The 23064-nt window shown below is 40.4% G+C and overlaps 1 protein-coding gene across 8 annotated transcripts in view; it reads left to right on the forward strand.

Annotated features, from left to right (window-relative positions):
* Positions 1-23064, forward strand: part of Ttc6 (tetratricopeptide repeat domain 6) — a 173422-nt gene that overhangs the window by 109698 nt on the left and 40660 nt on the right. For all 8 annotated transcript variants that reach the window (XM_021179231.1, XM_021179236.1, XM_021179237.1 and 5 more), the window contains 8 exons: positions 2049-2505; positions 2803-2932; positions 3729-3901; positions 6528-6664; positions 14132-14301; positions 16400-16520; positions 17562-17712; positions 22254-22336. In XM_021179231.1, coding sequence (XP_021034890.1) covers positions 2049-2505; positions 2803-2932; positions 3729-3901; positions 6528-6664; positions 14132-14301; positions 16400-16520; positions 17562-17712; positions 22254-22336 — 1422 coding nt within the window. The remainder of the gene's footprint in view (positions 1-2048; positions 2506-2802; positions 2933-3728; positions 3902-6527; positions 6665-14131; positions 14302-16399; positions 16521-17561; positions 17713-22253; positions 22337-23064) is intronic.

The raw sequence follows: 23064 nt of genomic DNA on the forward strand, positions 1-23064 counted from the left end.
TACATTTCAAATGCTATCTCAAAAGTTCCCTATACCCTCCCTCTGCCCTGCTCCCCTACCCACCCTCTCCCACTTCTTGTCCCTGGCATTCCCCTGTACTGGAGCATATAAAGTTTGCAATACCAAGGGGCCTCTCTTCCCAGTGATGGCCGACTAGGCCATCTTCTGCTACATATGCAGCTAGAGATACAAACTCTGGAGGTACTGGTAAGTTCATATTGTTGTTCCACCTATAGGGCTGCAGACCCCTTCAGCTCCTTGGGTGCTCTCTCTAGCTTCTCCATTGGGGGCCATGTGTTCCATCTTATAGATGACTGTGAGCATCCACTTCTGTATTTGCCAGGCACTGGAATAACCTCATACAAGACAGCTATAACAGGGTCCCTTCAGCAAAATCTTTCTGGCATATGCAATAGTGTCTAGGTTTGGTGGCTGATTATGGGATGGATCACTGGGTGGGGTATTCTCTGGATAGTCCATTCTTTCATTTTCTATGTCCCTTTATAGGGGTTTCTAAGCAAGAAAACAGAGAACAAGATATCCTGTAGATGTAGTCCGCATAGATTAGTTTCCAAGGCCAGAGAACAAAGTGAGGAAGGAGAGAAACATGGGAGCACAAACAAACCACCTGGCTCAGAAATTAGAAATATGAATAGAGGAGCCAGGTAGTCAGTGGGCTAAAAAGTTCACTGCCCTGGACGATTATCATGGGGATATGGTCAAAGAACAGACGGGGGTGGGGTGGGGGAAGAGATGGCATCTCAGTGGTCTATGCTGACACTTCTCATGTCACTCCTCAAAGGATATGGTGAAAACACAATCTTTCAGACATTAGAGATTGTTTTGGAAGTGTGACATAATCTGATACACATTTGTGGAAGTAAACACCCAAACGGCACATGGATGATGGATTAGACAAAGGCCAAGAGTAGAAGCAGAAAGTTAAGTTATTGACTGTCTTAGCTAGGGTTCCTGTTTCTGTGATGAAACACCATGACCAAAAGCAATTTGCGGAGGAAATTTGGCTTACACTTCCATATCACTGTTCATCATTGAAGGGAATCAGAACAGGAACTCAAGCAGGGCAGGAACCTGGAGGCAGGAGCTGATGCAGACAGAGGCCATGCAGGAGTGTTAACTATGGGCTTACTCCCCATGGCTTACTCAGCCTGCTTTCTTATAGAACCCAGGACCACCAGCCCAGGGATGACACTACCCACAATAGACTGGGTTCTTCTACATCAATCACCAATTAAGAAAATATCCTGTAGTCATGCCGACATTCAGCCCTATGTCCTGTAGGCACTTTCTGTATTAAGGTTCCCTAACCTAAGATGGCTTTGTGTCATAATAGCCAGGATGCTGCATTCCATGCAGGATGGATGATGAAGGCTTTTACTAGAATGAGGAGTGGAGATTATAAGAAAGAATAAAAGAACAGGAGCCTTTTCTTACTTTCGCTCTCCTACTTTAGCACCTTCTTACAATATAATTTCAGTAAGTAAAAGATGATGAGACTAAAGCTTCCTTTCAAACTTCCAGTAGAGTGTCCTTATGCCATGTCCCATAGCTACTATACTGCCACACCTATATAGCTGTATCATTTGAAAGCATTTGCATGATCAACTGTCATAATTTATGGAAGAAATAAGGTTCAGGCTCTTATTCTTTGTAGCTGTGGAAGAAGGACTACCTTCATCCCTGCCTGCTTATCTTCTGAAGTCCCCACTACAATCATTATGCAGAGTGTGAGGCAGCGAATCAGATTAGGAAGGAGCACCATTGTCATGGGGGGATGGGGGAAGCAGTCTAGAGAGTGTGCCTTGTTAGAAATACGTTTACACTTAGTTTACAGAGATTCTTCATACTGTGCTACAGTTTTAGTGATTGAAAATATGAACTTGGGTTACATAAAATTAGCATTGTTTTAATAAGAGAAAAATAGCATTTTTTTTGTGTGTGTGGTTGAGTCTGAATCATTGATCAGAAAGGTAATTGTGTTTCTGTAGTTAAAATTAGTAATTCTTTTTTTTTTTTTTTGAAATCAGATCAGCGTCTCATGGAGTACTTCCTGGAGAGAGAAAGTATTTCCTTAAAGTTCCATTATATGAGCGTCAAATACGGTGCCCCAGCGTACCCACACTTTTAAATTTTGATAAGTTTGCTGAGAGCAGAGGAGGAATACCAAAAAATACTGATCCTTGGACATGGGTTCTTGAGTTATTTGCTAAAGACAAACCTCGGAAAACACACACACCACCAGTCGCATCATCTGTTCAAGAAGATGTTCCAGAGCCAGTGATAGAGCTCTCCAAACTGGAGCTGAGCGATCACGTCAAGAGTAATCTTCCACCAGAGGTCATTAAGTATTACGAGTCTGAAGTGGAGAAGTTGACTCAAGAAATAAAGAGTGAGAAAAGAAATCTGGCATTTGCGTACTGTAGGCGTGGAGCCATTTACCGGAAACTGGGAAAGCTGCAAAGTGCCATGAATGACCTACAGGAAGTAAGTTTTAAAAAATCGAAACAGCACAATTCACCACTCACATTGCTTTTGTTTATGCTGTAGTTTTCTATTGAGATGTTGAATAGCAGAAGGTTGATGAACAGCTTATGTGGTTGTGAAATAGAAGTATTAACACTTTGAGACACTTGTTAAAACACTAGATTGGGGGGGCATTGTGAGATCTTATGTGCACACATGTAAGGGACTGGTACCAGCGATGTTTGAGAAACTCATCTAATAGTGTTTCTTCCTTTTGAAAATGAACTTGCCTGACTTTATACATGTGTGTTTTTTCAGGCTATATTCCAGGAGCCATTATTTCTAAATGCCTATTGGCACAGACATTTCATTTATCTTTTCCAAGACAAAGTCAATGATGCTTTGGATGATTTGAATTTCATCAATAAGTACAATAAAAACCATGCAGGTGGGTTTCATATGGAGACAGTCCCAGCACCTGTCGCTTTATCTCAGCTCTTGTCCTTATTATAAGTAGACATAAATGGTAGATGGAAGTTCTGCACGGACAGGGTAAATGTCTCCAGCTTTAAAAGTACAGTTTTCTTAATATTACAAATTCAGAGTTTATAACTTTAGACTGTTTTTTTCATTATGTTTGTATTTATGCCCTAGAGATCTGTTTTAGCACAATCATCCTTATTTATCTCATAAGGAGAATATGAACTCAAAGTTATAATGGGGGGAGGGTGCTTTGTAAATCTTCTCTTGTCCACACGCTTCAGTATGAGAGCTGTGGTGCTGTGGTGACATAAGCGCCATTTTCTAACTCCCTCAGTGTTTGGACACAGAACTTTCTAGAAACGTGGGAATGTCATACTCATCTTTGAATCCCTAGCACTCGCAGATCCACCACATAATATAGTAGAAGATGGCAGAACGTTTCTGATCTCTGTGTGCTAAAGCTCCACACCACTCTGTGTCCTACAATCTTTACATTTCATTGCATCTGGTAAGACTGAAATATTTCAAACCACTTCGGAGGTGAGTGGCCATTTTGCAACTTCAGAGTAACACTACTTAAAGTTGCAAATGACTATTCAGACTCTGAGGGGAAAAACATAAGGTGTGGGGCTTAAGAAAAATGAGATAAAGTCTACGAGTCAAAATCATTCCGAGACTGCGGTTTTGGAGAGGGCTTGTTGCCTTAAATTCACAGTTAAGGAATAAATTGTAAAGCGGAGTTTTGCCTCTTCTCCTTGCAGAGGCATACTTGTCAAAGGCAGAGATTTTCAGAGAGAAGAAGGACGTTACACTGGCAATCCTGAATTACAGCCAGGCCATTAAGTGCAGGCCCAAAGATGCTGACCTTTATTTCAAGAGAGGGGAGATGTACGAGACGACAAACAAAGTGCTGGCGATTGATGACTACTCCAAAGTAAGCTTTGTGATGCTCAGTGCTCCCACCTATAGATTTTACATCGCAAACATTCTTTCTGACTTATTTATTTTAAAAGTGTTTGCCTTGCATGTATGCATGTGCACCAGGCACGTGTCTGGTGCCTGCAGAGGTCAGAAGGCCATCAGGTTCCCAGAACTGAAGTTACAGACTTCACTTGGGGGGTGCTGGAAACCTAACCCCAGATTTCCTCCTACAAGAGCAACACACTGCCCCTAATTCACAGAGCCAACTCCCTTGCAAAGTCCTTAAGAGTCATCACATATTCTATATATTAAGCTAATAAGTTATTTACAGAGCTTCCATTGCTGGTCTGCTGTTACACCAGTTTCATGATTTAAAAACATTGGTGAATGAATGAATGGAGATCAAAAGGTAGATGTGAGGCACTGAGGCAACCCTAGGAAACTCTCAACGTTTCCACTTCTCTCTTCGTGGACTAAGAAATATGGTTTTAGAAGCCTTTGAAAATTGCCTTTCCTCTATGGATAATAGAGGAAATTGCTTTCTCCCTTTATCAAACTCTTGAACAGCTGGCACCCTCTTCGTGGAACCTACTGATTCTCAAAGAAGCTCTGATGGCAGGTTCATTTACTCTTTCAGCCATTCACAAAGATTGGTTGCCTGAGACACGGCATAAGTACTAGATAAATGGTGGACAACAGAAATGTTTCTAGATTATGAATATCTCAAAGAAAAGAGTCTTAAGGGAAAATAAAGATGCAAAATTATAATGGTGTCATGAGGCAAAGCAGGTGGGCGAGAGGCATCTCTATCTGCCTGTAGGTATCAGAATCCCGCAAGGACGTGAGCTTTGATTGATTGAACTGCACCTCGAGGCTGCCACCAGGGCGAACGTTTCCCTTGGATGCAGCCAGACATGCATTTCTGTCTGACTGACTGACTTAACTATAAATCTTAGTCCTAAGTACAATGGACAAACTGCTTAAATTATTCAATTGTGCGGGTTCCCAACTGCCATATTTCTTCATGGTTTAGCTTGATGTTCTTCTGCTTAAAGAATTGGTATTCTTGGTCTTGTAAGTTCTGATCTTGATTGAAGATCTAAGATTATACATACTGAGTAGGCTTAATTTAGGAATATGTATGCATACACACACCCACACACCCACACACGCACACATATGCATGTAACAATTAATGAAAAAGAGATCATGAATCTGAAGGAGAGTAAGGAGGGGTATATGGGAGGGTTTGGAGGAAAGGAAGAGGAAATGATGTAATTATAATCTCTAAATTAAAGGAAAATATGTAAAAATCCTTATAGACTCTTCTCACTTCCTGTGTTTGACAATAGTGGTTTAAAAACAGATGAACACAGCATCCTGAAAACAAACAGGTCTCAAACTACGTAGCACACTCCTTCCTCCTTTAACTGCCCTCGTGCAGCTCCTTTGTGTTGCAGTTCTGTTTTTTTTTTTTTTTTTTTTTTTTTTCGAGACAGGGTTTCTCTGTATAGCCCTGGCTGTCCTGGAGCTCACTTTGTAGACCAGGCTGGCCNCTGGCCTCAAACTCAGAAATCCGCCTGCCTCTGCCTCCCAAGTGCTGGGATTAAAGGTGTGCGCCACCACCGCCCTGCTGTGCTGCAGTTCTTACCTAGCATCAACTGGCACGCAACTTGCCAGCTGAACACATGGTAACTCTGCCCTCTGCTGTTTCCTATGTCACCGAGTAACCACGAGCTCCCTCACTGCCAATTTATTTCTTCTCGTTGTTAGGGGCTGAGTTAAGCCATAACCCATGCGGCTGAGTTGGCTCAGATCTTTCATCTATTGTTAGGACAGAATGATGCGAGACAGCGCAGCTCTACCCTACAGTTTTTATTTTTGAGATTATAATATAATTACATCATATATCCCCCTTCCCATTCTTTCTTCCTAACCTTTCCATATAGCCCTACTCACTCTTTTTAAGATTCATGGCTTCTTTATTCATTAATTGTTACATGCACATATGTGTGTGTATCTATCTATCTATATCTATCTATTTATCTATCATCTATCTATCTATCTTTCTATCTATCTATCTATCTATCTATCTATGAGCATGCATACATATATAAGCAAGATTATAGCTTGTTTAGTTGGGATAATCTTGCTAGCATGCATGTTTTCAGGGCTGGCCATCTGATATCAGATAACCAGTTAGTGTGCTCTGTCTAGGGAAGACACTTTTCCCAGTCTCAGCTTTCCTTCTGTACAGGTAAGGCCTTATGGCCTTTCCCCTATCCACTTTGTCATGTGTGTTACTGTTCCCCTTGTTCAGGTCATGCTCAGGCAGTCATGTTGGTGACACTTAACGGGGTAGTTTCTGACATCTCTAAGATATATAGGAACTTTTATCAGTGATAAGTTTCAGTCGTCAAAAGCTTTGGCATCTTGTATTTGCTGTTTGTCTTCCCCCTTGGGTAATATCCCACCTCAAGAATTTGTGGTGGGCCCATTTCTTAGTTTAATCTTTAGACAAAAATCTGAAGAATTTTAGCATCTTAAAGTGGGGTTTTCTTCTATATTTTGAAAATGACTATATACTGGTCTCAGTTTTTCTCATTGTGCAATATGTGTGCACCCTCACACCCCTCTAGTGTATTTATTATAATCGCAAAAGATCAGATGCATTATGGAAACGTGGGATGTTTTACTTTGAAAATGGAAACTGGATTGGAGCCGTATATGATTTTACATCTCTGTTAAAACTTAACCCCTATAATTCTGATGCAAGGTAGGAATTATTTTAGATGTACATTTTGAAATGATTTACTATTTAAATGTGCTTTCAGGAAAAGTGACTTGATATAAGCTGACAGCCCCCTTTTAAGACAATGAGCTAATCTTCAGTGCCAAGTTATTTCTTTGCATTTTCAGGTTCTCACTACTTGGTAATTACGCAAAGAATTGCTCAGCATCCATAGTTCCCTTCTTTACATTTCCTCTTCATTCATAACCTTGGTATTCACTTCGTACACAGTTCTGTTCAAATATTTTCCTGTAATACATTATAGTAACTTGTGTATTAAAGCTTCACCACTTCTTTTTTTGTTGTTTTAAATTTTATTAATTTCCCCTTTTAATGAAAATAGATTTTTTTCCCCACATAATCTATCCTGATTACAGTTTTCCTTCCTTCCACTCCTCCCAGTTCCTTTCCACCTCTCCTCCCACCCACATCTGCTTTCTGACTCTCACTAGAAAACAAACAGGCTTCTAAGGGATAATAATAAAATAAAGTAAAATAAAATAAAATAAAATAAAATAAAGGAAGATAAAACTACAAACAGAAGTAAAAACAAAAGAAAACAAAAACAAAACAAGAAAAGGTATACAAAACGGACCGATGGAGAGCCCTACTTGTTCACAGACTCAGGAATTCCATAAAACACTAAACTTGAAGTCATAATATATGTGCAAAGGACTTGTGGGGAAGGAAGAGAGGAAAAATACAAATACAATAAAAAATAAAAGTATGATTAAAAGAAAGGAAAAGCATTGACCTGACAAGAGGAGACAAGGAACGTCCTAGGATGCCATCAAATTCATTATTTGTTGGCCACACACCCTGCCCCGAAGAGTAGCTTGTTTCTCCAGCGAGACTTCAAAACTAAATTTTCATTTGCAAGTGGTTAGCAGTTAGAGATAGCTTCTGGTTTAGGGATGTGTGTGTGTGAGTGTGTGTGTGTTTCTCCTTTCAGCTGTAGGACCCCATCTGTTACAAACCTGTGAAGGACCTATGCATGTTGCCTCATGTCTTTCAGTTCATACGTGTATCGATTCTGTTTATTTAGAGGGCCTTTTTCCCCTTGGCACCCTCCATCCTTTCTGGCTCTTACATCCTTTCCACCTCTTTTTTTCACAGGGTTTCCACTAGTCCTTCTGTTTATGGACACATCCCTTTTAGGACTGAGTGTACCAAAATCTCTGACTCTGAATATTATATGAGAGTGGGTCTGTATATTTGTTCCCATTTTCTGTAGATGGAGCTTCTCTGATTATGACTGAACAAGGCTCTGACCTGTAAGTATAGCAGAGTATCATTAGGAGTCATTTTCTTTATCTACATAAAAAAAAACCAAAACAAACCAGCAGTATTCAGTCTTATGCTCAGTTCCTGGCATACGTAATCTGAGTTTCTTGGTCTCCCATGCAGTGCCAGGCATGGATTCCATCTTGTAGTGTGGGCCTTGAATCAAGTCAGAGACTGATTAGTTACTCCCATAAGCTTGTGCTTCTATTGCACTAGAACATCTTGCAAGGAAGACACCATTGTCAATCCAAGGCTTTGTGGCTGAGTGGATCTTTATGTTTCTCTTCTGGTAGCATGCAGAGTACTTTCTTGTAACAAAGGTGCTAGAATACAGGGGTGAAGGTTCTATGTAGGCATTAGTTCAACTTCTCCAAGTTTGATGAGTTGTGTAGGCGTTGTCTTCAGCAGTAGGGCCTTGCAGTCAGTTTGTGAAGAGCAATCTATAGCCTTGGCAGTATAAGGGGTTGTTTGCGGATGCCCATGTTCCCATGGGACCCCTTTGGCCAAAAACTCAATTAGATATAACCCATTCTTGATACTAGAAGCTATATTTGGTAATGATGGATGGCTCTATTTAAGGCTCTATATCCCCCATTATTTAGCCTACTTTCATATATGCATATGCATATATATGAAGAAAGAGCCCTAGCTAGTCATCCATTGTCTCCAAATGTAGCTTCTAGTACAGAGATATAAATATAAATTAAATATAAAGATAATACACATGCACACATGTGCATGTACCCCCCCATACTTCTGTATTAGGATTACATACTACCCTTCAAGTTGCTCTTAATTTTAGCTTTTTCTTTCCATATTCCCTTCCTCATGTCCCTATTCCCTTCCCCTCCCCACTTGATCCTTCCCTTTCAGAACCCTTTTCTCTATATTCTACTTCCCTTTCCTAGGGAGATCTATCTGTCCCTTCCCAGTTCTCTACTCTATACCTAGCTTTTGTGATTCTACAGTTTGTAGTTTGGTTGTCATTGATTTAATAGCTAATATCCACATATAAGCAAATGTGTACCATTTTTGTCTTTGTGGGTCTGGATTATCTAACTCAGGATGATGGTGTTTTTTCCTAGTTCTACCAATTTATCTGCAAATTTCATGATGTCACTCATTTAACTGCTGGTGAATATTCAATTGTGTAAATATATTTTCTTTATCCATCTGTTGAGGACATCTAGGTTGGCTCCAATTTCTGGATGTGTACAGCGGCCACGGTTAGGAATTGCCTGTGTGGTCGGATGACACATCCTTTGGGTATATGCCCAAGAATGGTACAGTTAGATTTTGAGGTAGGTAGATTCCAACCTTCCCGAGGAACTTCCACATTAATTACCATCATTGCTGTACATGTTTTCATTCTCACCAGCAGTAGAGAAGTGTTTCCTTCACTCCACATCCTTGCCTAAGTGAGCTTTCACCTGTTTTATTGATCTTGTCCATTCTGACTAGTGTAATATGAAATACCAAAGTAGTTTTGGTTTGCATTTCCCTGATGGCTAAGGATGTTGAACATTTATTTATTTATTTATTTATTTATTTATTTATTTATTTATTTATTTATTTATTTATTTATTTATTTATTTATATTCCAGTCATTTCCTACTCTTGGTCCCCATTCCCAAAGGTCCTTATCCCATTGCTCCTCTCCCTTGATTCCCCTACCCCTTGCCAGGGCTCCCACTTCCCTGGGGACTCAAGTCTCTTGAGGATTAAGGACATTTTCTCCCACTAAGGTCAGACCAGGCAGACCTCTGCTATATATGTGCCAGGGGCCTTGGATTGGACCGGCATGTGCCTAGTTAGTAGCTCAGTCTCTGGGAGCTCCCTGGGGTCTGGGCTAGTTGAGTCTGCTGGTTTTCCTATGGGATCATTCTCCTTTTCAGCTTCTTCAATCTTACCCCTAATTCAACCTTAGGGGTCCCCAACTTCAGTCCAATAGTTGCGTACCTGTCTCTGTCTCAGTCATCTGCTGCTAGGGACTCTCAGAGGACAGCCATGCCAGGCTCCCGTCTGTAAGCACATCATAGCATCAGTAATAGTGTCAGGCCTTGGTGCCCCCTCCCCCCATGAGATAGATCCCAAGTTGGGCCAGTCATTGAACTGCCTTTCCTTCAGTCTCTTCTCCATTTTTGTCCCTGCAGTTCTTTTAGACAGGAACAATTCTGGGTCAGAAATTTTGACTGTGGATTAGTAACTCTGTTCCTCCACTTGAGACCCTGACTGTTAGAGTTGGACTGTTCGAATTTCCTCTCCCCAGTGTTGGGCATTTTGGCTAAAGGTCACCCTCAATGAGTTCTGAGAGTCTCTCACCTCCTGGGTGTTGTGGTACTTTCTGGAGGATCCCCCCATCCCACCCTAGGCTGCTTATTTTCATTCATTCTCTTGGCTCTTTGGGCTTTTCTCCTGCCTCCCCCACCTTATCTGATCCTATTCTACTTTTGAAGAATTGTGTTGGAATTTTGGTGGGCATTGTATTGAGCAGCCTCATAGAGGCAGGTGGAGAGGGAGGAGGGAGGGGATAGAGCACTTGTGAAGGGGAAACTGGGAAGGGGGAATAACATTTGAAATGTAAATAAATAAAATAAATACTAAAAAATTTTAAAAAGCAAGCTAATATGTTTATAGGCATGTCTTTATGTTGGGAAAGTTTTTTTTTTTTTTTATGGTTTTGTTGAGAATAGTTTAGATTAGTTCTTTTCATGGTATTCCAAATTCCCTGGATATTTTGTGTCAGGAATTTCTTAGCTCTAACATTTTCGTTGACCGTTGTATCAATTTCCTCTATTGTATCTTCTATGCCTGAGGTCCTCTCCTCCATCTCCTGTGTTCTGTTGGTGATGCTTGCCTCTGTTGTTCCTGTTCTCTTCCCTAGGTTTTCCATCTCCAGGGTTTTCTCAGTTTGTGTGTTCTTCATTGCTTCTATTTCCATTTTCAGGTATTACACAGTTTTATTTATTTTCCTTCTCCTGTTTGATTGTATTTTCCTATATTTCTTTAAGGGATTTATTTGTTTTTTTTTCTTTAAAGGTCTCTGTCATCTGTATAAGTTTGGATTCAAGGTCATCTTCTTGTGTTTCAGGTATGTTAGGATATCTAGGGCTTTGTATAGGAGGAGCTGTGCTTTGGAAGTGTCATGTTGCCCTGGCTCTTGTTGATTGTGTTTTTTCGAGGTCTTCTAGCCATCTGGATGGCTTTGGTTCCTGGATGTTCTGATTGTAGTAGATATTGTGAGGGGGGATTAACCTTGATAATCCCAGGGTGACAGGCCTCTGATGAGTATCCTTGCATTGTATGGTCCTGGATCTGAAGGTCTGTATAGTTCAGGAGCAGCAGGTCCAGTGAAGGTGGACAGAGAGATGACTGGAGAAGGGTCGTCTACCTGCGATAGCAGGCAGCTCAGGACAGGTTGGGTGCCCCAGGGGATTTAGGGTGCAGGAAAGATGGATGCTTGAAGGGAAGCTAACCTGTATGCCTCAGGATCTGCAGATATGATAAAGGTGGGTGGAAAGGAGAGGGGAGGATGGAGGTCCAGAAGGCTTGTCCCATCGTACTCAGTGAGCGTGGGAAATGGGTTTGGGGAGAGCAGCTTATCTGGGTGGTTCAGGTTTAACATGGCTGATGAAGGTTGGAGGAGAGGTAGCAGGATGGAGGTTCCCATGGGCTAGGAGGCTGCTCAGGGAAGCTTGTGATTGTCATTTCTGAGCCATTTATTTTTCAGTTACTTCAAGGAAACTACTTATAACCTGTTCGTATCGATAGATGTTCTAATTTCAAAGGATAAATGGCTCTTGGGCATTACATATTTTTTGATGATATTTAGAATTCACTTAATTTTGTTTTGTTTTGAAGATTTGTCATCATTATTCACATGAGGGCAGGGCAGTAGTTTTATAATCTGAATTTGATTTCAAAACTTTTCTACTTTACCAAAATGAAGTAAGTCTCCCCTCTTCTCTTAAAAGCATGCACTTTGCGTTTGGTATGTTTGTGTTCTTTGACATTTAGAAGGGGATCACTTCTGAAATTACACACTTCATATCCAGTAGAGGTCTTTCAAAGAAACAGGCATCTTGAATTCTTTGAAGACAGAATACTCAAGAAGAAGGAAGACCAAACTGTGGGTGCTTCGGTCTTTCTTAGAAAGGGGAACAAAATACTCACGGGAGCAAATACGCAAAGTGTGGAGCAGAGACTGAAGCAAAGGCCATCCAGGGACTGCCCCTCCTGGGGATCCATCCCATAAACAGTCACCAAACCCAGACACTATTATGCATGTGAAGAAGTGCTTGCTGATATAGCTGTCTCCTGAGAGGCTCTGCCAGTGCCTGACAGATACAAATGCGGATGTTCACAGCCAACTATTGGACTGAGCACTGGAACCCCAATGGAGGAGTTAGAGAAAGGACTGAAGGAGCTGAAGGGGTTTGCAACCCCATAGAAAGAACAACAATATCAACCAACCAGACCCCCCCAGAGCTCCCAGGGATTAAACCACCAGCCAAAGAGTACTCATGGAAAGACCCTTGACTCCAGCCACATATGTAAGAGAGGATGGCCTTGTCTGGCATCAGTGGGAGGAGAGGCCCTTGGTCCTATGAAGGCTTGATGCCCCAGTGTAGGGGAATACCAGGGTGGGGGGCACCCTCATAGAAGCAGGGGGAGGGGGAAGGGATAGGGGGTTTCTGGAGTGGAAACAGGGAAAGGGGAAACATTTGAAATGTAAATAAAGAAAATATCCAATAAAAGAAAAAAGAAAGAAAGAAATATCTCATGTATGTCCTAACAAATCAAAATTTTGTATTTATTCTTTGAGACAGGGTCTCTATATAACTTTAGCTGACCTGGAACTTGCTATGTAGACCAGGGATCCTCCTGTGTGGGTTAAAGTGAAGTCCTGCATCCTGCCTGCCTGCCACTGGGGCTAGGGCCGCTTGTGAAAGCAGAAGGGAAGTTTGACTGCGTGCACCCCACACCGCCCGGGGGGTGTCAGGCTGTGAGAAGCCACAGGACTCCACTCCGAGGCTGGGGAAGCAGTCTGAGGTCCCCCTGCCCAGAGTTGGCTCAGGGTCCCTGGGCCTGCACAGAGGTGGAGGACACCAGGGTCTCAAATTCTTGGACACCATAGATGTGGCTAGACTCAGGAAGAGCTGAGAAAGGAGTGTGGGCCCCGCCTACCTGGCTGTTGCCAGGTAACTGTGGGGGTGGAGTCCAGACGGAATACCAGGGACTTGACTGATGGCTACAGAATTATGGAGCTGGGGCCTCCTGTCAGGGGCCTAGTGTCTGGGAGCTTGGCGAACAGGGCCTTCTGTCCCTTGCAGGAACACCTGTTGGGTGCCTGGGGTTTAAACTTAGCTCAACCAGGAAACAGGCTGCCTTTCACGGTCCCATACTCCTGCATCTGCCTCCCAAGTGCTGAGACTTGAAGGTCCGTGCCATCACACCCAACTGATACTCAAAGTTCTTACAGCATCAACCTTTCCAGGTGCTCCCCCAGCACGACACTGCCCATGTTAACCGTCCAAGCGCATGCCTGCTGGTGCTACTTCCATTCCCACTGAATCAGTATTTGAGTCAATCCTTTAGGCTCACACTGGGATACTTCCTATCCTTCCCTATCCCTAGCTCTCGAGTGATGAGCTTTGACTGTCATAAAAATAAAGATCACCAGTCTCAAAAGCTTTTCTCAGTGGCTTCCTTTTCCCAGGTGACTAAAGACAAATGCTTTAAAATAACCGATGTGTCTTTGTAATAGGATAGGCTATCTCATAATATCTTCAACTGACCTTCATATTTTTTTTCTCGACCCCAAACCTTTTGTGCAAACACTGCTCCTCCCACTAAAAATAAAACGAGCATCCAGAATAAATCAATAATAAAGAATGAGTTTTCTAAGGTATTTTAAAAAGTTGTCTCCTCTGTAAAAGAAATGAGATAAAAGTTAATAACCATGCAGCTACCCCATAAACACAACTAATAAGCATATAATTATGTAACAAAGTGTCCCTATAAAATGTTTATGTTGTTTTGACAGCTGCAGCACAACTAAGCTCTATTGGCAAGCAAAGAGAAACAGTCAGAAACTAGGTGATAGGTTTAACAAAAAGAGAGACTATCTGTTTTGCAGTAAACACTCAAATGCTTTTCTTTTTCTAGGACATACCGGGGAAGAGCATATTTTAAAAGGAATTTATATAAGCAAGCAACCCAAGATTTTTCTGCTGCCATCCACTTAGACCCCAACAACTGGTTAGCCCTGTACTACCGAGCCTGCTTATTTAGAAAGAGCAGCCCTTACAGAGCACTGCAGGATTACAGCGTGTCAGGTACTTGGCTGCGTGTTTGTGAGAGTCCCATATGAGGGGGATGCTAATGTTCCTTGTACATTATGTAATATGTAGATCACTGTGTAGTGATTTGCTTTTTATGTATGTTGCTCGCATGGATGCGTGAATACACATGCGTGTAGAGGCCGGAGGATAATTTCAGGAGCTGACTACTTTTTCCCTTTCATTCTTTCCTTTCTCTCTTATTCTTTCAAATTATATTCTTTTCTGCAACATAGCCCTTCACTGGCCTCACTACATAGGCTAGGTTTTGTGGCCAAAAAAATATAGGGGTCCACTTTCCTCAGCCTCCCCTTTACTGAGATTACCAGCAGCACATGCTACCATGCCAAACTCCCCCCTCTTCTGAGGGATAGAACTCAGGTCCCTGTGCTTCAAGGCAAGCACTTTACGGAGACATCATGCCATCTCTGAAATGCCCCATAGATGCTGAGAGGAACTCAGGTTTCATGTCTATTTCCAAGGTCTCATGGGAAACAGGGCGGAAGCTCTCTATTCAGTTAATAACCATCCTCACATCGAATTCCTGCCCATAGCTGACTCCATCTTCGCTTCCTCTTTGCCTGCCATGGCCTCTGCTCTCACAGAGATGCCTTTTCTGAGTTCACCGTTCATTTCTCAGTATAGTGTCCAATCAAATATGCCATATGTATGACTGGGACTCTGCCACCAAATCCTTTAGATTTAAAGAGTTCTGTGGGACAGTCTGGCTCCACTCACCTGGTCCATTCGGAGAACCCTTTCCCTCTTACTTTTTCTCTGGAAGCCTTCACCTCCCATTTCTTCCGTCAGCCTCCCATCTTGGAAGCTGCTGTAACCATTCAAAATCTCTACTATTGAATTATTCAGAGCAGACCAGCTGGATTTTAGCCTTCACCCTTTCCTATATATTACCTCAAGGATTTAAACAATCCACCATTATAACAAGGTTCTGTGATAATGTTTGACATTTATGGGATACTTCAGTACTTTCTGAGCACGGTTCTAGGCACTATATATGAAATACTTCAATGAATACTCAAGTAATGATATGAAGAATTTACTACCATCATTCTTTTTCAGAGAAAAACAAAGCCTAGAGTAGTTAAATCACTCCATTATTTATTTATTTTTTTTTCTGCCAGTATCACAGCAAATCTTTTCCTGGTTGGCCAATCACACTGTGAACTGAGCAGTGAGATTGCCTTTAGGATATTGATTATTTGTTTCATTAGGATGAATCATCATTCATTGATTAATTGGCCATTGCTAACATTGGCTAAAGCCCCCGAAANCTAGTATGGAAGGATGGGAGAAAAGGAGAGGGAGAGGGAGAAGGGAAAAGGGGGAGGGGGAGAGTGGGGTTACCTCTCAATCCAGAATGGGCTTGAGAAGCTTAGAAAACAAGAATTGACTCTTATAAAAGTCCATGTAGTTCACTACCATGTTTTTGAAAGCAAAGGGGAGTTGGTAACCAAGTTGGACTTGAGAGATGTCCTCTCAGCTGGGCACTGGTGAAGGCCACTCATCTGCAGTGGAGGTTGTTTTTCTCCTCTTGTTCCCATCATACAGTCAAGTTTTCCACTTCAGTTCCAAGTTCTTCTTGCCTTAAATAGCCTCGTTGAAGCCCTCTATCTCTGGAGATAAGTAGACTTGACATCTGCCACACGCCTTGTCTTGGACCAGTACACCCTCACCTGTTCTTTGGTCCTTGCCATCTTTGTGATCTTCACGGGCCACTGTGAGCAAGGGTGCCCTCCCAGCAGTGTTAACTCTAGGCCTGCCTTTGCTGCTGACTTATACCCTAGTCCCTGTTGGTGTACTGTGCTCCTTTGGCTTTAATATCTTCATCTGTAAAGTGAATGGGATGTCAGTGTTTACTACCAGCTTTCATTAATCTGTGAACTATGATTGCCACAGTATTACTAGTTAGCAAATTTTAAAACATGCATATTATTTTTTTTTGCCCGAATGGGCAAACTCAACATAGACACATTGTTTATGGAATGCTAGATAAGAGAAGCAGTAGAAAGAGTGTACTCGGAAACACCACTCATCTGATTGTTTAGAAACCTAAGTATGTGCTTTATGTCTTCAGTTCTGATAAATGACGGCTACGATAATCTTAATTGTTTTCTACATCGGGGCGTACTCTATACACAACTAAAACTTTGGATGCTGGCAATTTGTGATTTTGAAACTGTTGTTTCTCTTGAAAGGTATGTCTCTGTTTTCACACTTATTTCACTATTGCATGAAATCAGGGGAAATAAAAACAAAACAAAACAAAGCTTCCCCTCATTATCAATGACTTTGTGGAAAATAAGGCTGTAACTATAAAGTCATAATAGAATTACAGTAACACTGAAGTAAGAGTATTGTAGAGGCTGAAGAGCTTGGAGGAAATGTAAGTCCATGGACGTTAAGTTAAAAAGTTAAAATGGAGAGTTAAGAGCCTAGCCTCCGAGGACCACAGTGGTTTCTTTGGAATACAGAGGCAGAGTGATGCTTCAGACATAGAGTCAGAAGGGGGGTGGAAGGCCCTTCGCTGTCCAGCAGTCAGGGCTTCTGTGGGTGTGGGCCACAGAACTGTACCCCTCGTCTCGAAATAGGAACACTGAACAAAGTAATGTCTACGGTAATTCCCACGCTAGAAAAAAATCCAATTGATTATAAAAGGGGAGATAACATTTATTTGATATTGAAAAGCAATTTTATAACTATCCATGTGAAGAGGTTTGTTTTTTTGTTTTCTTTTTTCCTTTTTTTTTTTTTTTTTTTTACTTGAAAGCCATCAAACCTTAGAATGACTCTTAGAATTACTCATGGCCTCAGGCAAAGACTTTTGAATTGAGGAACAATAGTCATTAATTCAAGGTAACTTACAATTACGTCAAGTTTTGCTAAAGAGTCTAGGAAACTTTACTATATTCTTTTTCAGTACAGACTCTATAATTGGTAATTTACTAAAAAGCATTTTATTAGGAAAGTTCTTCCTTTTTATTGAAAATACTTCGTTCATACAATATATTCCAATCATGGNTTCCCTCCCCTGCCTCCTTCCGGCTCCTCCCCACCGTCCCAATCACCCATGCTTATAATTTTTTAAGACCATGCAGTGCACTAATCTCATTTCTTTAGTAGAGCATTAAGAATGTCTAACTGCAACTGATTCATGTATTTCATTAGCTTATTTTTTTTTATAAATGATGAACATTGGAAATAAATGTAAATTTTAATACATTTTATTGTCTTTTTAGAAATGCTACTTTGGCTTATATAAATATTGGCATCATATATCTAGAACACTTGGATAATTATACTGAAGCCTTTTGGTGGTTTACTGAAGCAATTAAAGTTGATCCTTTATATCTTCAAAGCTATATTTGTAGAGCAGAAACCTATTCTAAGGTATTTAAGACTGGAATTTTTGAATTTCAAAATATTTTAATTGTTTGCCTATTTGTCTAATGTAACTTATAATATATGAGCATATTCTTTAGCTAATCATAGAGGCTCATGGATTTATAAGTAATAGCTATTAAGCAGATATATTTAACTATTATTAGTTATTTACAAAGCCACTACTTATGAAGTGTCCATTTTCATTGCTACACTATCTCTAACACATGTTTTATTCTTATTAAAATACAGCATGCATTTATTGTGGTTATTGTACTTTACACAAATAAGAATACATCATAAGGACGTTTCTGAGAATCAGTAGCTTCAAAGTTGTCTGTTATTTGCTGGGAGAAAACTACTGTTAGCCTTTTGGAATCTGTTAGTCTAATTCTGAGTATGTGTTTGTGTGTGTTTATATACTGGTAAATGTGTGGGTTCATAGAAAAAGGGATATATATATATATATATATATATATATATATATCCTAGTAATTAACAGCTTTAGCTTTTAGTTTTTACAAGGTATCTATCTATCTATCTATCTATCTATCTATCTATCTATCTATCTAACAAATTTTTAGTGTAACAAATTGAAATAACTCAATAAAACATTTGTTTTCTCCACCTAAAACCAGAGTCTCTAGTCTCAAAGATACACCTCTGGGCTATTTCCTACTAACAGCTCACCCCAAGATGCTGCTTCCTTCCCAGGATCATGCAGTGACCACTGAATCTTCTTGTTTCTGCTCTTTCCTGCTTTTGATGCAACTAACAGAAGTTCCAGTGACTATGCCAATATATAAGTCCAGGCTTTTCCTTTTTTTTGCTTAAAATCTTTGGGGACCTGGTTTTCCTATCCTACCTTTCCATCCTTGTTCAAACATACCTCTGGATGTTCTGCTTGTAATCATAACGTGCTGAGTTATGCTGTGGTAAAAACACTTTGAGAAGCACCTTACTGAAGCAGGAAAGACTTATTTCTTGTTTGTAATAGGTGTTCTACTCTTCCTTTGCTACATCTCAGAACCTAGAGTCCAATTCAAAGTTCATATTCTCCAGATGATGAAGGTAGAGGTTGCAGAGCAGGCTCAGTGCTCTCCCCAGAGAAAGTATGTTGGTAATCTTGTTGCGTAAGACATACACATGCTTATAGTGTATTATTCTTTCCACTAATCTGTTAGTGATACAGGCCATTTAAGGAATCTGGTATGTTCCAATAATATACATAGAATTCAATGTGCCAGCAAGATAGCTGAGTTGTTCACTCTCTGTTCTGAGAGGCCTAAATATCTATACAGTCATTGTTAAATATATTATGTTTATACATTAAGAGCTATTATAGTCAGAAAAAACTAAGAGACATAACTACACAAGCTCTCTAGGAGGCATTTCTATGAGGTATTTTTGAGTAGGAAAAACAAGATTCAGAAAAAAATAATGTGTTTAAATTATCAAAGTTAAGCCCCCTCTCTGTCATATATACAGATATGTGTACGTGTATACGTGTGTGTGTGTGTGTGTGTGAGAGAGAGAGAGAGAGAGAGAGAGAGAGAGAGAGAGAGAGAAAGAGAGAGAGAGAGGAGATATTCTTCCATTTGTAGGTTCAGCCTCTTTATTTTATTTATTTGTTCATTTTGCACCCTGATTGTGGACCCCCCTCCCCGTACTCCCAGTCCCTCTTCTCCCAGTCCCATCCTTACAAATTCCTCCCCCATTATCCTCTCCCCACTTCTCTTGGAGAGAAAGGGAAGCACCCACCTTGGGTACCACCCTGCCCTAGGATATGCATTCCCAGTAGGACTAAGTGCATCCTCTCTGACTGAGGCCCAACCAGGAAGTTCAGTTAGGCAGGGGAATCCAATCAGCTTCCTTTCTTAATCTAAGCTAAAACCTAACCCCAGAAAAGCATATAAATCCAGAAACTGAACGTCTATGGGTCCCAATGAAGTTTACTTAGTCCATAAATATTGTTAAGGTTTATATGCACAATGCCCACTCCTCCAAAGACTTACTTAGTGCCCTGCTAGTAGCACTCTTTGGGGTGCTGTAGATCAGAGGAAGTAGAGAGCTGGAATTTTATAGTGTGGCCTTGCACTGTTGCTACTTCCTTGTCTACCAAGTTATAAATCCTGACTAATGTATTCTTCCCATGGTGCAGTCAGCCACCGTGTTTTCCCCACAAGATACACTGAATTTTCTCAATCAGATGCAAAAGAAATCCCTTTTAAAGCTGCTTTATCAAGTACTTGGTAACTATCAGCCAACAGCAGGTTTAGGATAATATTGGAAATATAAGAAAGTAGGGAGTTTTGAAGTCAGACTGAATGCATTTTGTATTATGAGATGGGATTGGGTGTGTGTCGCTGAGGATGGAATGTTGTGGTTTAAATGTAAAATATCTCCCATCAGCTTGTATATTTGGACTCTTGGTCCCCAATTGGTGATGCTATTTTGGGAGACTGTGGAATCTCAATGAGGTGAAACCTTTCTGGAGATCGTACATCACTATATGGTTCTTGGTATTTTATGTCCTAACCCCACTTCTTGTCAGGTCTCTGCTACCGGTCTGTTGAAGTGAGAGATAATTCCAGCCGTAAGCTTTCATTACCATGGGGCAGCCTACTGCTGTGTGTTCTCCATCATGATTGACTGTTATGTCTTCAAAATACTAGTCAAAAATACCTCTTCCCCTCTTATAGTGCTTTCTCAAGTATTAGATCACAGGGCTGAGAAAAGCAATACCAATCTGGACCATTGACACAACTAGGTATAGTAATGTGAACATGGCACTAGTTCATTAGTCGTGTGACCAGAACAAGATCAGCTTAAGAACAAATAGCCCCGAAGTTCCACAGAAATTCTCTAATTTGTTTAAATAAACTTTATCTTTTTAGATTTCCTCTTGACTCTACACACTATTTTCTTCAAATAGTTTGTGCTATTTTGGTTCCATTTATTTCTATGTATAAATTAGTTTGTTAAATCATTTCCATGTATACATAAATTTTTATAGCAGCACACTGCCATCTTATTGATAGCAGTGCTGGTTGTTTGTGTTGCGGGAAATATTAAAAAAAAATGGTGCTATTGCCAGCAAGGCACTGACGGGCTGGCCAGCCAGGCAATGGCCAGCTTGTTCTCATTTCGTGGAGACTCTCTCACTCAGAGCTCCGAAATCTCTCCACCCAGCTCACTAAGTTCCCACTGGTGGGTCGTTACCATGCCAGCCCCATGCTTCAAAACTCTCATGGCCTTTGTGGTGCACTCTGGCAAACCCACACTTTGTCACTGTACCTTTCTCTCTGGAACCCAGTCCAGCCGCAGTAGAAACACCACACAAACTTAGTTTAGAAACAAGGGTAACTCAATCACTGGGCACAACCACTAGAATCCTAATCTTGTAAGCCATATTAAATCTAAATTCTCTGGTGGCAAATCCACCAGGATTTTCCATCTAAACCAGAAGACACTAGTAGCTACATCTTGTCCTCTTGCTGACCCTGTCCAAAAGCCCCTATCTATCTCCTGCCTCCTCTCTTCCTCTGTCCAATCCGGAAGTCCTGCATACTCTCCCAGTGGTTGGTTCCTTTATTCATTAGGGGAAGGTTCACAAGAAATCACCTTAGTAAGTGACTCATTCCTCATTCCAGGCAACCCCTCCTAGGAAAGTGGAATTAACATCAAAAATACAAGCAGCACCAGGGCTATCCACAACATGTTTGGGTTAATATTTCTAGGTTTTTGTAGTGCTTCTCTATAGGCAATGTCTTCAGTGGTAGCTGATTTTTTTTTTTTGTCCTCTAAAGTGTAGAAATTCAGGTTATGTTTCTGTGACCATAATAGGGATAGAATGAATGCTTCCTTTCCATATGAATGTCAAAAGGATCTCTTTTTATACCACTCTTATGGTTTGTTTTATTCACTCACTTATTAATTTTATTCCAAGCCTGTTTCTCCACCGTATTTTTCAAGTGGAATTCACTTTACCTTTTTACGCTGCCCTTTACATGCTAGGTTTTTAACTATGTGAAGTTTGCTGAAACAGATGTTAAGGTTGAGGGAGAAAACTTGAAAAGTTAAATGAAAGAGAAACATATACATACTAAAATATATCATGTAAATTAGTGTAAAATAATATGTGAGTGGGTATTTGTAATTATTCTTCAAAACTAAAGCACAATAATTAAAAAATGAGCACTTTACATCATAACATTTCTTTTTTGCTTTTATGAATGAAAATGATATATCTTTTTGTATTTATACACACACACACATGTAATAACAATCAATGAGAAAAATGGCCATAAATTTGAAAAAGAGTGAAGAGAGTGGTAAAAATGTGGTTTAAATGGTAGAATGGGAAGAGGAAATGATCTAACTATAATCTCAAATAGTAAAAGAAACAATTTAAAACAAGCAGAAAGGAAAACAAGATATATTTAGACATTTTCTATAAAAATTCTGCAAGAAACTGTGGGAGAGACTAAACATCAAAAAGAAGGTGATTGCTTCAAGTAGAATATATATTTCTGTTTATCATTCAACAGCTGCACAAACTGAAAAGGGCAGTAATTGAATTAACTCGTGCCATCCATCTCCAGCCTGATGCAATCCATCTATATATAATGAGGTATGAGCACAGAAACCGAGTTCTTCTTGAAATAACTGCACATCTTAACAGACCCGGGGTTCCTCTGTTCTTCAGCTATCTTTTTCTTACACTTAGTCTCGAAACAACTTCTACCTCTCATTTTTTCATTTCTAATGACATGTTAAGACAGCCATTCCCTTTGCTGTCCTCATGCATTAGAATATACTTGCTGAGAGTGAGATTCTTTGAGACCTTTCTAGATGACTTGCTATGCACATAGCACACAATCCCTTCAAAATAAGGTGCTACTTGTGAACATTGGTTCTGTTTGTATCCACAGAAGTACTGAATAGAACCCTCTGCCAATTTAATGAAAAAAAAAGTGAGCATCATTATTGCAGCTCAAATTTAGCAGAATTTGCTATAGAGACATATTGTAAGATATTATTACCAAAAATATAATCTCTAAAAATTCATAGGCCTGGGAAAGTGCAATAGGACATACTTTCTGATAAATTTTGTATTTTGTGTTTTGACACTTAAACCACATTTCAGAAATTTATATGAATACTTTTGCTCTTTCTGTTCTGTGAGTGTTAACTTTTTTATTTTAGGGTCACAGTTCATAAATTGTTTCTGTCATCATAACTCCATGTTAACTCATCTCTTTGGATTTTAAAGAACTGTGTAACTTTGCCATGTATGATGATGCATGCCTTTAATCCTAGCACTTGGGGGCAGGGTGGACAGGGTGGGCAGGGTGGGCA

The sequence above is a fragment of the Mus caroli genome, chromosome 12, assembly GCF_900094665.2.
Source record: "Mus caroli chromosome 12, CAROLI_EIJ_v1.1, whole genome shotgun sequence".
NCBI classification, from domain to species: domain Eukaryota; kingdom Metazoa; phylum Chordata; class Mammalia; order Rodentia; family Muridae; genus Mus; species Mus caroli.